We start from the raw sequence: 14,945 nt of genomic DNA on the forward strand, positions 1-14,945 counted from the left end.
CTGCTTTCACCGGGAGGCACTGCGGTGCAGTGATAAGGTATGGGTGGGGGGTTTAAGTCTCGGAAATTTTGAGGCTTCTACAAAATCCTGACGGGTAGAGGGAAATAACCCACTGGTCCCAGAATAAAGTGTGGATTTACAAGAGTGAAGATTAGCAAAGGTAAGAACCTAATCTTTCTTTGACATCTTAGCAGGAATGAATCACATCTTTTCTCATGGTCACAGGAGCTGAAACCTACTAGTACCACAGGGCCATATTAGTTTGGTAGTCTTACTTGGCTAAGGCTTGAGAGTACTAACACCTAAATTGCTATCTAATCTAATCTGAGTCAAGAGTGGCCTACATTTCATTCAGCAAGGTAATATCCCTGAAGAAGCTCGATTGTTAAGCATTTGTACTGTAATGTCACAGATAATTACAAACTCCAGAATCAGTGGTGGTAAGAACATAACGCTCATTATCCCAGGACAAGCAGGCAGCCTATTTTCACATATGGGTGACGTCATCAGCGGAGCCCGGATGCAGAAGCTTTCAAGCAGACTTGCTTGAAGAAAACTCGAAGTTTCGAGTCGACCGCACCGTACATGCGCGAGTGCCTTCCCGTCCAGCGTAGGGTACGTCTCCTCAGTTCTCAGTTTTCCGTGGAGCCGAGAAGTCCATCTTTGACTCTCTGTTTAACTTTGTTACTTCATGCCTTCTCTGAACTGCGGTTTGTATTTTTTTTCTTCACGAATCGCTGTTCTTACTTTATTTCTAGTTTTAAAAAAAAAATTTTTTTTTTCCAATCTTCCGTCTGTCTGCCGGGGCAGGCCGTTCGGCCGCAGTCCAAGGGCTTCGATCTTGCGGCAGCTGTTTTTCCTTCTATGTCCCAGCCTGTCATTGGCTTCAAGAAGTGTAGCCAGTGCCAGCGTGCGATTTCCCTTACGGACCTACACCATCAGTTCCTCAAGTGCCTTGGGCCGGAACATTACCCGAAGTCGTGTGAGCGCTTTGCTACTCTTCAACCTTGAGCCCTTAAACGTCGTCATCTTTTGGTGGAGAAGCTGTTAGGGATGGATTCTTCCTCAGATCGACATCGAAGGCGCCCTCGGCCTCACCTTCGACTGAGACTCCTGCTTCTACTGCTTCCACCTCGAGCCTCATCAGATCTTCGTCATTTGCAGCGGCTCTCTCTTCAACGACACCTGCTGTATCTTCCCTTGTTTCCAGCGGTGGTGCTTAAAGTGCCTAAGACTTCCAAGTCGAAGCACATTTACACTGCCTCGGTGGAACCTCCAGCCACAGCAAATGGTCTTGATTTCAGACGCGGATCCATCCTTGCTGGCTTCTTTCCAGACCATGTTGGAGAAGCAATTCATTCAGTTCCTTACTAATATGGGACTGAAGCTTCTTCCTCTCATCCAGCTTGGGCATTCAGCAGACTCCTGCGAGGTCGAGCCGCTTCCTTTGCCTCAGTCTGAGCTTACGCACTCTTTGCAGGGAGCAGAGTCTCTTCAAGTGTCTGGTCTGGCATCCAAGCATGTGAAGCAAGGAGCAGAATCTTTGCAAGTGCCTCGGCAGAAATCCTCACACTCTATACAAGGAGCAGAGTCTTTGGGAGTGCATCGAGGTTCCTCCAAGCCTCTGGAGCTTCGATCTACAGCCTCCAGTCCTATCCATTTTTTTGTGGCATCGGCTGCTTCTGTCTCCGAGGCGAAGTCTCCTCGATCTTCGAGATCTGCTTCCAAGCATAGTTCTCACCGATGATCGAGGCCTTCATCGAGGCATACTTCCAGGCATAGTTCTTCTTCTAAAGAACGTTCCTCTTCAACTAAGCCTCACTCTACTCCTACTTCGACTAGACCGCCGACTCCTCGCTCAAGGTCTCCACTTCTGAACCTCGAGGATGCAGCGGTTTCGATTGCTTCGTCCAAGTCTCCATATTCTTTTGATGCCTTTTTTCCTGCCGAAGCTTCATCTTCGACCCAGGCTGCCTCGACGTCCTCGAGTCCTTTTCGAGGCAAAGCATTGGCGGTCAGCTATCTTTCTCATCTTTTCTTCGTCAGAAGGCTGTTGACTTGGATCTTCAATTAGATGCTAGTTCCAAATACTCTAAGGAGTACCTCGAAGTCATGCATCTACCTCAACCTCCAGCAGAGTCACTTAAGCTTCCTCTTCACAAGCTTTTGTCTCAGACTTTTGCCAGATGCCTGGAGACTCCTTATACCATACCAGCCGTTCCAGGCAAATTGGACTCTAGGTATAAAACTGTACATCGCAAAGGGTTTGACAACTCTCAGTTATCTCATCAGTCCCTGCTAGTCGAGTCCTCCTTGAAGAGGTCCCATCCTTCCAAGGTTTATGTCACCGTTCCTCCTAGAAGGGAAGGGAAAACTATAGACAAATTCGGACTTCGCATCTATCAAAATACCATGATGTCCTCTAAAGTCCTCAATTATAATTTTCATTTTATTACTTATTTTGAGTTCCTCATTTATTACCAAAATTATTGACTTATTTGGATATTCAAAAGCACTTTGAATTTCAAGAAGTTCTTGCTTCTTTATCAAAACTCCGATTACATCTCCTCCAGTCATCTTATGATGCCTTTGAGTTGTCTGCCCGGGCAGCTGCTTGCTCTGTAGCCATGCGTCGCCTTGCTTGGCTTCGTACCATTGACATGGACCCTAATCTTCAGGATCGCTTAGCTAATATTCCTTGTGCAGGCAATGACCTCTTTGATGAATCTATTGAGGCAGCCACCAAGAAATTGTCTGAACATGAAAAATCCTTTGCTTCTATTTTCAGACCTAAGCCAAAGCCAGCTCCTGCCAAACCTACACGCCCTGCTCCTATCTATCAACGGCGTTTTGCTCTGAGGATGGCTCTGAGGATGGCCACAGAAGCAACAAAAACCTCAACCTTCTGCTGCACCTAAGGCTACTCAGCAGAACAGGGGTTTTTACTCCCGTTACTTCCTTGTTCCAAAGAAGACGGGCGATCTGCGGCCCGTTCCAAGTTTCCAAGTTTATTAGTTTTTAATATCCCGATCATAAAATAAATATCTGACCGGTTAACAATAAAAATTTTAATATAGATTAAAATTCTTGATCTCAGGGCTCTCAACAAATTTTTAGCCAAAGAAAAATTTTGAATGTTGTCCCTGGCATCCCTTTATCCCCTTCTTGAGCAGAACGACTGGTTATGCTCTCTGGATCTCAAGGAGGCCTACACTCACATTCTCATTCATTCCGGCCTCCCGTCAATACCTCAGATTTCGGGTGGGGAATCTGCATTATCAATACAGAGTGCTGCCCTTCGGCCTGGCTTCCTCTCCCAGAGTGTTCACCAAGTGCCTGGTTGTGGTAGCAGCAGCTCTAAGGAACCATGGTCTTCAGCTATTTCCCTACCTCGATGACTGGCTCATCAAAGATTCAACATCTCAGGGGGTTATTGTAGCGACCCAACGGACTACCTTGTTCCTACAAAGTTTGGGATTCGAAATCTACTTTCCCAAATCCCATCTTCAGCCCTCACAGAATCTACAATTCATCGGAGCTGTTCTGGATACTATCCAACTCAGAGCATTCCTTCCACAACAACGTCTGGAAGCTCTTCTTCAACTCTATCATACAGTGTCTTCCCGCTCTTCCATCTCAGCGAGACACATGATGGTACTTCTGGGTCACATGGCCTCCACAGTACATGTGACTCCTTTTGCCAGACTTCACCTCAAAATTCCTCAGTGGACCCTGGCATCTCAATGGACGCAGGTTTGCGACCCACTTTCTCGACACATAACAGTCACTCCTTCATTGAAGCAGTCTCTCCGTTGGTGGATGCTCTCTTCCAATCTCTCCAGAGGCTTGCTTTTTCAAACGCCCCCCCATCAGAAGGTCCTCATGACAGATTCTTCAACCTATGTTTGGGGCGCTCATCTCGATGGTCTCCGTACCCAAGGCCACTGGACCAGTACGGATCGTCAGTGTCATATCAGTCTGTTGGAACTCAGAGCGATCCTCAAGGCTCTCAATGCTTTCCAACATCTTCACGACCAGGTAGTCCTCATTCGGACGGACAACCAAGTCGCCATGTATTATGTCAACAAACAGGGAGGGACGGGATCTGCCTCCCTTTGTCAAGAAGCTCTGAAGGTTTGGGACTGGGCAATCTGCCACAACACCTTCCTCAAAGCTGTCTATATCCAAGGGGTGAACAATTGCTTGGCGGACAACTTGAGTCGTCTTCTGCAACTTCACAAATGGACATTCCATTCCTCGCCTCTTCATCACATTTTTTCACAGTGGGGAACACCTCAAATAGACCTCTTTGCAGCTCCCCACAACTACACACTGCCTCAGTTCTGCTCCAGGATATACTCTCCTCATCGCCTCGAGGCAGATGCTTTTCTCCTGAAATGGACGAATCTCTTCCTCTATGTATTCCCTCCATTCCCTCTCATTCTCAAGACTCTGGTCAAGTTAAAGAACGATCATGCCACCATGATTCTGATTGCTCCTCGGTGGCCGAGACAACCTTGGTACTCCCTTCTCCTTCAGCTCAGCAGCAGGGAGCCATACCTTCTACCAGTTTTTCCATCTCTGTTTACACAGAGTCAGGGATCTCTGCTTCATCCCAATATGCAGTCTCTACACCTGACAGCTTGGTACCTCTCAACATGACTCCTCTGCAGTTTTCTCAACCTATCAGAGACATTTTGGAGGCTTCTAGGAAACCTACCACTAGACAATGCTATCACCAAAAATGGACTAGATTTTCTACATGGTGTTTTTCTCATGATAAGGAGCCCCAACATTCCTCCTTATCTTCTGTTTTGGATTATCTTTTGCACTTATCGACTTCTGGCCTCAAGTCTACATTGATCCGAGTCCATCTTAGTGCAATTGCTGTTTTCCATCAGCCTATTGGAGGGAAACCACTCTCTGCTCATCCGGTGGTTTCCAGATTCATGAAAGGACTTTTCAATGTCAAACCTTCTCTCAGACCGCCTCCTGTGGTTTGGGACCTCAATGTTGTCCTTGCTCAACTGATGAAGCCTCCATTTGATCCAATTGACAAGGCTCATCTGAAGTTATATCACTTGGAAAGTGGTGTTTCTCATTGCCCTCATTTCTACTCGATGAGTCAGTGAGCTGCAAGTTTTAGTTGCTGATCTACCTTTCACGGTATTTCATCATGAGTCCTTTGCACTCATCCTAAATTCCTCCCTAAAGTGGTCTTGGAATTTCATCTCAACCAATCTATTGTTCTTCTAGTCTTCTTTCCAAAGCCTCATTCTCATCCTGGAGAAATAGCTCTTCATACTCTGGACTGTAAACGTGCTTCTATTTGAAACGCACCAAATTACACAGAACTGCTCCTCAACTTTTTGACTCCTTCAATCCAAATAAGTTGGGACATCCTATCTCTAAGCATACCATCTCTAACTGGATGGCTGCTTGTATCTCCTTCTGCTGTGCCTATGCTGGATTACCCCTACACAGTAGAGTCACAGCCCACAAAGTTAGAGCAGTGGCAGCTTTAGTAGCTTTCCTCAGATCTACTCCTATTGAAATTTGCAAGGCTGCTACTTGGTCCTCGGTTCATACTTTCACTTCTCACTATTGTCTGGATACTTTCTCCAGACGGGATGGACAGTTTGGCCAAACAGTATTACAAAATTTATTCTCTTAAATTGCCAACACTCCCACCATCCCATTTTGGTTAGCTTGGAGGTCATCCATATGTGAGAATAGGCTGCCTGTTTGTCCTGGGATAAAGCACAGTTACTTACTGTAACAGGTGTTATCCAGGAACAGCAGGCAGCTATTCTCACAACCCACCCACCTCCCCTGGTTGGCTTCTCTGCTAGCTATGTCCTGGCGAAACCGTTGGCTGAGCTATTCAATCTCTCCCTAAGTAAGGGGAAAGTTCCCCTGGACTGGAAATTAGCTAATGTCGTTCCTCTGCATAAAAAGGGTTGCAGGGCAGAGGCTGCGAATTATAGACCGGTGAGTCTCACATCAATAGTGTGCAAACTCATGGAAACACTAATTAAAAGCAAATTGGACACGATCTTGAATGAAGGGAATCTTCGGAATCCCAGTCAGCATGGATTCACCAAGGGTAGGTCCTGCCAATCCAATCTCATCAGCTTCATTGACTGGGTAACAAGAAAGTTGGACTTGGGAGAGTCTTTGGACGTCGTGTACCTGGACTTCAGTAAAGCTTTTGACAGTGTCCCACACCGCAGGCTGCTAAGCAAGATGGAATCGATGGGGTTAGGAGAGACACTAACTGCATGGGTCAATGATTGGCTGAGTGGCAGACGCATCCGGCCTCCGCTGATGATGTCACCCATATATGAGAATAGCTGCCTGCTGTCCCTGGATAACACCTATTACAGTAAGTAACTGTGCTTTCTTGCTTTAATCAGTGCTCGGTATACTTATACCTAATACTGTCTGCATAGGCAATTACTTGTTTCTTGGGAAAAGGTGGCATATCAGATAAATATGAGAAATAATACGATGATCAATGATTGTATACTAAGTTTGGGAAAACAGTTTTTAATAAAAATGGTTAAAAAGCTTTTAAAAACCTGCTAATATAGTATAGTGGTATATTAGTATAGAGGCATAACTGCCATTGAGCGAGCCTGGCAAAAAGCACAGGGCCATCCGCAGTTGGATCCATGTGACCTGCTCCATGCTCCCCATTTCTTTGCGTCTCTCCCTCCCTCCCTCCCTCCCCAAAAGGGAAAAAAAAAAGCCTTGCACATATCACTAACAGCAGCAGCAGCAGCGATGAATACAGACTACATCTGGCTGACCCTGGGGCCTTCACTCTGCTGAGTTCTGCTTAAAGGAAGTTGTATCTGAGGAGGTACGATCGCAGAAGAGGGACATTCCCAGGGCTGAGTGGAAGCAGCCTGTCTTCATCACTATCACTACTGGCTGCCACGTGGCAAGTTTCCAACAGTGACAGGGTCCCAGGTGGGGAGAGTGTGAGAGGTAAGAAACAGAGGCAAGAAGGTGGACAAATGAAGTAATTCCCAGGCAGTCCAGCAAACAAGACACCTCAAAAATGTGGTTATACAAGGAGCTTGCCTCCCCCTTTGAACTGGATCTGCCCAAACTGCTCCATAAGATGCCATTGTTTTCCCTGCCTGCTGGGGATCATATACTTTCTGCAGTCACATGAATTGGTGTCACAGTTGCAGAAAGATTGGTGAATTCTACCCTTGAGTAAGCAAGAACCCCCCCCAAAAAAAAAAAAACCCAACAAAAACAAAACCAACAAACTACCTCCCTCAAACAAGAAAAATAAACGTATATTCTATAGCTTTAGTAGAAAGGAATAAGCTAACAGCTAACCCAGCAATATAAAATTATAATTAAAAAAAAAAAAAAAAGGAGTCAGAAAGAATTACCTCAATTTGCAATGTTCTCCTTTTAGGAAAGCAGAGGTGTCTGAAGACTACATCTGAAAAGCACTGAAATACTGACTCAAATCTTTCAGCTAAGATTGAAGACTGTTTAACCATTTAGCTAAGAGAGAGGGGGAAATGCATCTAAACTTCTTAAGCTAGTTAATTTTAGAAATCTAGGGACAGATGCCTTTGGCAGCAAGTATAAGAAAGACAAAAAGAAGGCTGGCCTGGTATGTTTGGAGATGAGCTGGAAGCCCAGGACCTGAAGACAAAAGGGTGAGGGAGGGGGAAGCATGGTTTCTGCTTAATGGTGGAGGAGTGACCTAGTGGTTAGTGGAGCGGTTTGATTTTCCACTACAGCTCTTTGGGCAGTCACTTAAGCCTCCGTTGCCCAGGTTCAAAATAAGCACCTGTATGTAATATGTAAGCCACTTTGGTTGTAACCATAGAAAGACAGTAAATCAAATCCTTGTCCCTTTCTCTTGGTGGTATCTGATGGTTAGAGTCTGGGACCATGTTTGCAGGTTTCCAGAAGAAGCCCTGATGCATGGCCCCAGCCCAGGACTATTACTACAGCAACCAAGTTCAATGTGTGTATGTTGAGGGGGGTAACATATATTGGAGAAAAAAAACTCCCTGGATAATTGTAAATGAATGCTATCTGAAAATGCAAGAGATAGGAGTAACAAAGTGGTCCTAGTGGAAATGAATGTGGAGGCAAAAATTAAACTGTTAAAAGCCTGCAACCAGAGTTTTAGGATAGCGGTTCCATAAGAATAAATGTTTCTGTTTTGGTGATAGGTTTACGTTTGACATGAATAAGGCCCATGTTGCAGCGTTTGAGTAGATTTATGACAGATTGCCATACAAGGCTTCTGAATCTGGGAACCTGGCTCAGACTGCTGTCAGAAAAAATTCCAAAATACAATAAGAAATTTAAACACTCCTGAAAGGTCAGCTTTTACATTCTTTTTTGGGTTTTGCCTATTTAAAGAGCAAATGAGAATTCTAAATAGGAAGCAAGGTAAGCAATTCCACAAGAGAAGCGTTTTGAACTGCTTTTTATCAGGAATATAGATAACGGAGTTCATCTTCCCCATTTTATTTGTATTTAGATGGATCGCATCACATAGTGTTGAGACGTTTCACCTACTGATGATAAAACCAAGAAGTTGCACGTGAAGAGGAGAAACTCTGTGCCTTCATCTGTGAACATGCTGAACACCCACCGACCATTACTTAGAGAGAAAAGCAAAGAAAACCAAATGGACAAATCTCATCGAAAACAGACAGACAGAGAGAAACATGGTGAAAATGGTGAGCAGCGCAGTTGCTTAACCAAAAGTATAAAATCCAGGACACTTGCGGTCTGGTGCATAGGAGAAAGCAACAAGGCACTGCTGTTTAAAGCTGTTTGATTCGATGCAGAACCTTGTATCACTTAAAATAGTCTTAATGAATCAGGACTTTTTGGTCTGCTTTGTGAAGCCTTTTATGAGACCAGCATAATAGTCTAGTTCAGACCATGCAACCATTTTAGTGGCACTTGTTTCAGTTGCTTCTGCCTTTGTGATGTTGAGACCCCAAGTGTACTGTAGCAAACCTACTGACTGGCTTCTTAGATGGGGTTTGAGACTCTGTCTTCTTGGTGGCTGCATTTTCATGACTTAACGGTGTTTATAAAACAGACCTCTCATAAACTGCATTTTGAGGAGCCCTTTGCCATAACTTTGAAGCAGCTCTGAGGACTCTATAAGCGGTTGTTGCTCTTGCTAATGAGTCTGTCTCGGAGCATGACATCCGGCTTTCTAAAGAGGGAAGCTCTTGGATAATTTCCTGTCAGTGTCTGATACTTATGGGCACCACCATCTTGGATTTGTGACATTTGAAGGTCCCAAGGGTGCTGCCATCTTAGAAAAGGGGTGTAGCCTGGTAAGAGTTATGTCACTTTTGGTGACATTGCCAAAAGGGGAGGGATCTAGAGGTGAATGTTGTAACGTCTACTGATGACATCAAAAGGGGTGGGGTGAAAGGGTGGACAGTCAGCTTAGCTAAGGTGGATCCTTGGTGCTTATTGGCTGATGCAACTGAAATCTGGTATGGTCACCTGTCAAATATGCAAATTACTAGAGGCTGCGTTGAGGAAGTTAAAAGCCAACTATCAGCAGGTTCCCTTTCCCATGACTAGGCATGCCTTGAATTAGGTACACACTGTCCTCAATAACTTGACACATGTAAAAACTGTCTGCTGTACTGTAAGTACAAGATATATAAATTTGTCAGTAAGCTTCGTAAAATACTAGGGAATGGGGACAGGGGGACCCACTGTTATCCCAGGACAAGCAGGCAGCATATTCTTAACGCATGGGTGACGTCACCGACGGAGCCCCGGTACGGACATTTTTAACTAGAAAGTTCTAGTTGGCCGCACCGCGCATGCGCGAGTGCCTTCCCGCCCGACGGAGGAGTGCATGGTCCCCAGTTTCTTCGTTTCCGCGGAGCGAAGAAGACGCATGTGTTTTCAACGGCCGTTGAAAAAACTAATTTTTTGCCTTCCCGCTCGCGTATTTTCTCTTTTTTCCTATTTTTCTTTTCGGATTCCCTTTATTTTTGTTTAAAAAAAAAAATGTCGAGTTTTTCCTTATTTTTTCAGGCAGGCCCCGGCGGGGCCTGTTGCCACCATACAGGCCTCCGGATTCAATTTTGCGGAGGCCGTGTTTCCCTTCATGCCCCCTCAACCGGGTTTTAAGAAGTGCCAGCGGTGTGCACGCCCGATCTCCCTCACCGACCCACACAATTGGTGCCTCCAGTGCTTGGGTCCAGAGCATCGGGCTGACACCTGCACCTGCTGTGCTACGCTTAAAAAGCGTACAGTGGTGCCTCACACAACGAACTTAATCCGTTCCAGGAGCAAGTTTGTTATGTGAAACGTTCGTTGTGTGAAACGCGTTTTTCCCATAAGAATACATTTAAAACACAATAATTCGTTCTGCAGCCCTGTTTTCCCATAAGAATACATTTAAAACACAATAATTCGTTCTGCAGCCCTACATTTCCCTCCCTCCACCTCACCTTGTATGCGGAGTCTGCCGGCCCTCTCCCTCACCCAGCCGCACGCTTCCAGAAAGCTGTGCACGCGCAGCTGCTGGAGTTGGTCAATGTTCTACTCTCCTGCAACTTCCGGTTTCCGGTTGCGTCAGAGGAGAAGATTGAGCAACAGAGCATGCGCGCGTGCGCTGCTCCCTGAAAGCGTGCGGCTGGCCGAGAAAGAGGGCCGGAGAACTCGGCATCCAGGGTAAGGTGGAGGGAGATGATGGAACAGTATTTCATGGTACAGTATTACTATTTGTTAAAAAGGAAATAATCTTTTGATGTTTTCTGGATTTTTTTTCGTTAGCTTAAACATGGCTTAACTTGCTGTAAATGGGTCAGGTCTCGTAAGATAGGACCAGAGAATCGGGTCTGGGTAAAACCAGGATTTGCAGGATCTCCAGGATCCTCATGGACTTGTATTGAGATCCTGGTAATATTGCAGGATTTCACGAATTTTCCAGGACCCTGGTCCACCTTAACAGCAGACCTCCTCTTTTTTTGATTGCCACAGCTGCTGCTCTGCATTTACTGGAGTCCCCTACACGCCGTCTTCTCCTTCTCTGCATGGGTGCTGCTGTTCCCGGCTTCGGCGAGAGTAGTTCCGCCCCCCCCCGGGCCCCTCGGGCGACTTCGTTGTGTGAAACGAAGTTCGTTGTGGGGAGCACGACAAAAAGTTCGTTGTGCGCAGCGTTCGCTGTGCGAGGCGTCCGTTATGCGAGGCACCACTGTACTTTGAAAAATCGGCAGATCCAGCAAAATATTTTGTTTGGTACCGGATCTGCCATGGAACCGGCTGCGACGTCGACGGCACCACAAAAGCCGGCACCGTCGACATCGACACCACCGGACCCTTCCTCGGGGTCGTTGGGCCCAGGTAAGCCGGCTAAGAAGCCTCCCACTTCCCTTGAGCGCCCTCCTACCACGGTTGCGACACCGGCCCTCCCGGCACCGCACCGGCACCGCAAACGCTCCGCTCCGATCTCGGTGAATGCCTCATCATCGGCCTCCTCATCGCCGGAGCGTAGAGCGGCACCTATGGTACCGAAGAAGAAAAAAGCGGTACTGGTGCCTCCCCTGAACGACCGCATCGCGGCCATACTCCAAACACAGTTACAGGAGCAGCTGCAACGACAGCTCTAACAACTTTTGCTGGCGTTGCTGGCACCGCACCTTCCGGTACAGGACCGGTCCGAGCCTCACACTGTTCCATCGGTGTCGACCCCCTCGGTACCGATTAATACTTCCATGCCGGTGCTCTTGGCAGAAACACCTACCGTACATACCCGTGATGCTGCCGACCCTGTCCGGTCCCAGGAACGACATCGGTCTTCCTCACCCGGTACCGCCTCGGTGCGCTCGGGCAAATCTCTTTCAAAGACCCGCCATGCCGAGCCCTCCACACCGATGTCCAAACGTACGCATCCCGACGTTAGGGATCCAGATTTGTGGGAAGACTCCCCTCACGGTACCGAGGAGGACGCTTCATCAACCGATGAAGAACCCTCCATGACCGACACCGTCTCCAAACCTGAGCAATCCTCTTTCTCTAAATTCCTTAGGGAGATGTCAGCAGCTCTTTCCATTCCCTTAGAGTCCGACTCTAAAAAGTCTCAGGCTTTCCTCGATGCCCTAGACTTTGAGCAACCTCCCAAAGAATTTCTGAAGTTGCCCGTCCACGACATCTTACGGGAAACTTTCTATAAAAACTGGGAAGCTCCCCTCATGGTTCCTGGAGCCCCTCGTAAATTGGATAGCTTGTACCGGGTTATTCCAATCCCAGGGTTTGACAAACCTCAATTGCCCCACGAGTCCCTCCTGGTGGAATCTACTTTGAAAAAATCTCAGGGTTCCAGTGTATATGCCTCCACCCCTCCTGGCAGAGAGGGAAAAACCATGGATAAATTTGGTAAGCGCCTTTTCCAAAATGCCATGTTAGCCAACAGAGCCAACAACTACACCTTCCACTTCTCCTACATGAAGCATCTGGTGCAACAGCTCTCCTCCTTACAGAAATATCTTCCTGAACGTAAGGTCCCTCATTTCCAGCCTCCTTCAACTCAGGAAATTCATGGTTCGCTCCATCTACGACTCATTTGAGCTGACATCTCGCGCATCTGCCATGGCGGTGGCCATGCGCCGTTTTGGCATGGCTGAGAGTCTCTGACCTAGACATTAACCACCAGGACCGCCTGGCTAACGCATCTTGTCTGGGTGATGAACTCTTCGGTGAGTCCCTCGACTCAACAACCCAAAAACTCTCCGCACATGAGACCAGGTGGGACACTCTGATTAAACCTAAAAAGAAGATTCCACCTGCTCGCACTTACAGACAGCAGCCTTCCTACCAGCGCAGGTTCTCGGCCAGACCTCTCAACCCGCCTCAACAGCAGCCATGCCGACCTTGACAGCAACCTCATTTTGAACCAATGGATACGGCTCATCTGAAATATCTCACTTGGAAAGTGGTGTTTCTCATTGCCCTCGCATCTGCTCGAAGAGTCAGTGAGCTGCAAGCTTTAGTTGCTGATCCACCTTTCACAGTTTTCCATCATGACAATGTGGTCCTCCGTACTCATCCTAAATTCTTACATAAAGTGGTTTCAGAATTTCATCTCGATCAGTCCATTGTACTTCCAGTGTTTTTTCCAAGGCCTCATTCTCATCCTGGAGAATCTGCTCTTCACACCCTGGACTGTAAGCATGCTTTGGCCTTCTACTTAGAATGCACCAAAGCACACAGATCTGCTCCTCCACTTTTTGTCTCCTTCGATCTGAACAAGTTGGGACATCCAGTTTCTAAGCGAACCATCTCCAACTGGATGGCTGCTTGTATCTCTTTCTTGCTATGCTCAGGCTGGACTGCATCTACAGAATCGAGTCACAGCCCACAGTCAGAGCCCTGGCGGCTTCTGTAGCTTTCCTCAGATCCACTCCTATTGAGGAAATTTGCAAAGCTGCTACCTGGTTCTGGGTTCATACTTTCACCTCTCATTATTGTCTGGATGCTTTCTCCAGACGGGATGGCCATTTCGGCCAGGCAGTGTTACAAAATTTATTCTCCTGAATTGCCAATACTCTCACCATCCCATTCTGGTTAGCTTGGAGGTCACCCACATGTGAGAATAGGCTGCCTGCTTGTCCTGGGATAAAGCACAGTTACTTACCGTAACAGGTGTTATCCAGGGACAGCAGGCAGCTATTCTCACAACCCATCCACCTCCCCTGGTTGGCTTCTCTGCTAGCTATCTGAACTGAGGAGACACGCCCTGTGCTGGGTGGGAAGGCACTTGCGCATGCACTGTGCGGCAGACTCAAACTTCTGGATTTCTTCAAGGAAGTCTGCTTGTGAGGTTGTCCGCATCCGGGCTCCATGGATGATGTCACCAACCTGTGAGAATAGCTGCCTGCTGTCCCTGGATAACACCTGTTACCGTAAGTAACTGTGCTTTCTTTTCCCTCTTTCAAGAATAACCCACAGTACCACCTCCTTACAACCTAAGTCCTGTAATTTTGTTGCTTTGATAATCTTTAAACATATAAGTGGCACTCCTCCTCCCCTGTCCTTCCTTAATAAATTATAGCTCAGTATAACTATATCTTGGTCAGAGTTCTCTTTCAGTCATGTCTCTGTAACTGCCAACTTATCCAAGTCGGGGTCTGCAATTGCAGCCTTTAGATCCAAGACTTTTTCCAATGCTATAGGCATTAGAGTACAGAAGTGGAGAAAAGTTTGAGGCTTTTATGCTTAACCACTACTTTTTTGTCTTTTCAGATACAGCATCTCAAACTTTGCAGCCGATAACATTAGAATTAAGAAGACGGAAAAATATCCATTGGAACAGACGTCCACTCAAAACGATTGCGCCTTGAGAAACCCTTGAGTCAGTATTTTACTATGTTTGAAACGTGCTGTTTGTTGGCTTGTAACATGCTCTGGGAAACTATGGATAATAACTTCCCTTCACCTACTACTGAAAAGATGCATTCTAATCAAAATTGAAATAGAAAATTGAAACATAAAATAAACTCAGGCTTTATTCAAATTGCCAGAATTAGGAATAATTGTGTGTGCGAGGAGGGGGGGATGAGTGGGTTTAAAGTTACCTGACATTCAGAGAGAATTCCTTTCAATAATATTTATGTAGCTTGATAGTCATCTTTTGTGTAAGAGACAATCTAAACATGGGTCAGAAGGATCTTTCAATATAGCAGCAAGAGACTAAGGCCTGGATTCTATAAATGACATCCTGATTGTAGGCGGCCAACTGCTGCCTAACCAGTCAATCGGAACGCACCATTTTCTAAAAAAAAACCCCTCCCGAGGCAGGCCACCTACATTGGAGGCACCTCCGGGAGCCTTGGGAGCTGCATAAGCCCATCTACGCTCACCTAAGGTTAGGCGTGGGTTTGACCCGGAAGTAGCCTTAGGCAGCAGTAAAC

The 14,945-nt window shown here is 46.6% G+C and overlaps 1 protein-coding gene across 1 annotated transcript in view; it reads left to right on the top strand.

Moving 5' to 3' along the window:
- PHF20 (PHD finger protein 20) overlaps positions 1 to 14,945 on the top strand; it is a 177,819-nt gene that overhangs the window by 61,843 nt on the left and 101,031 nt on the right. The window contains exon 12 of the mRNA XM_033962633.1: positions 7,590 to 7,642. Within this exon, the coding sequence (XP_033818524.1) occupies positions 7,590 to 7,642 (53 nt within the window). The remainder of the gene's footprint in view (positions 1 to 7,589; positions 7,643 to 14,945) is intronic.

The sequence above is a fragment of the Geotrypetes seraphini genome, chromosome 11, assembly GCF_902459505.1.
Source record: "Geotrypetes seraphini chromosome 11, aGeoSer1.1, whole genome shotgun sequence".
Classification (NCBI taxonomy): Eukaryota; Metazoa; Chordata; class Amphibia; order Gymnophiona; family Dermophiidae; genus Geotrypetes; species Geotrypetes seraphini.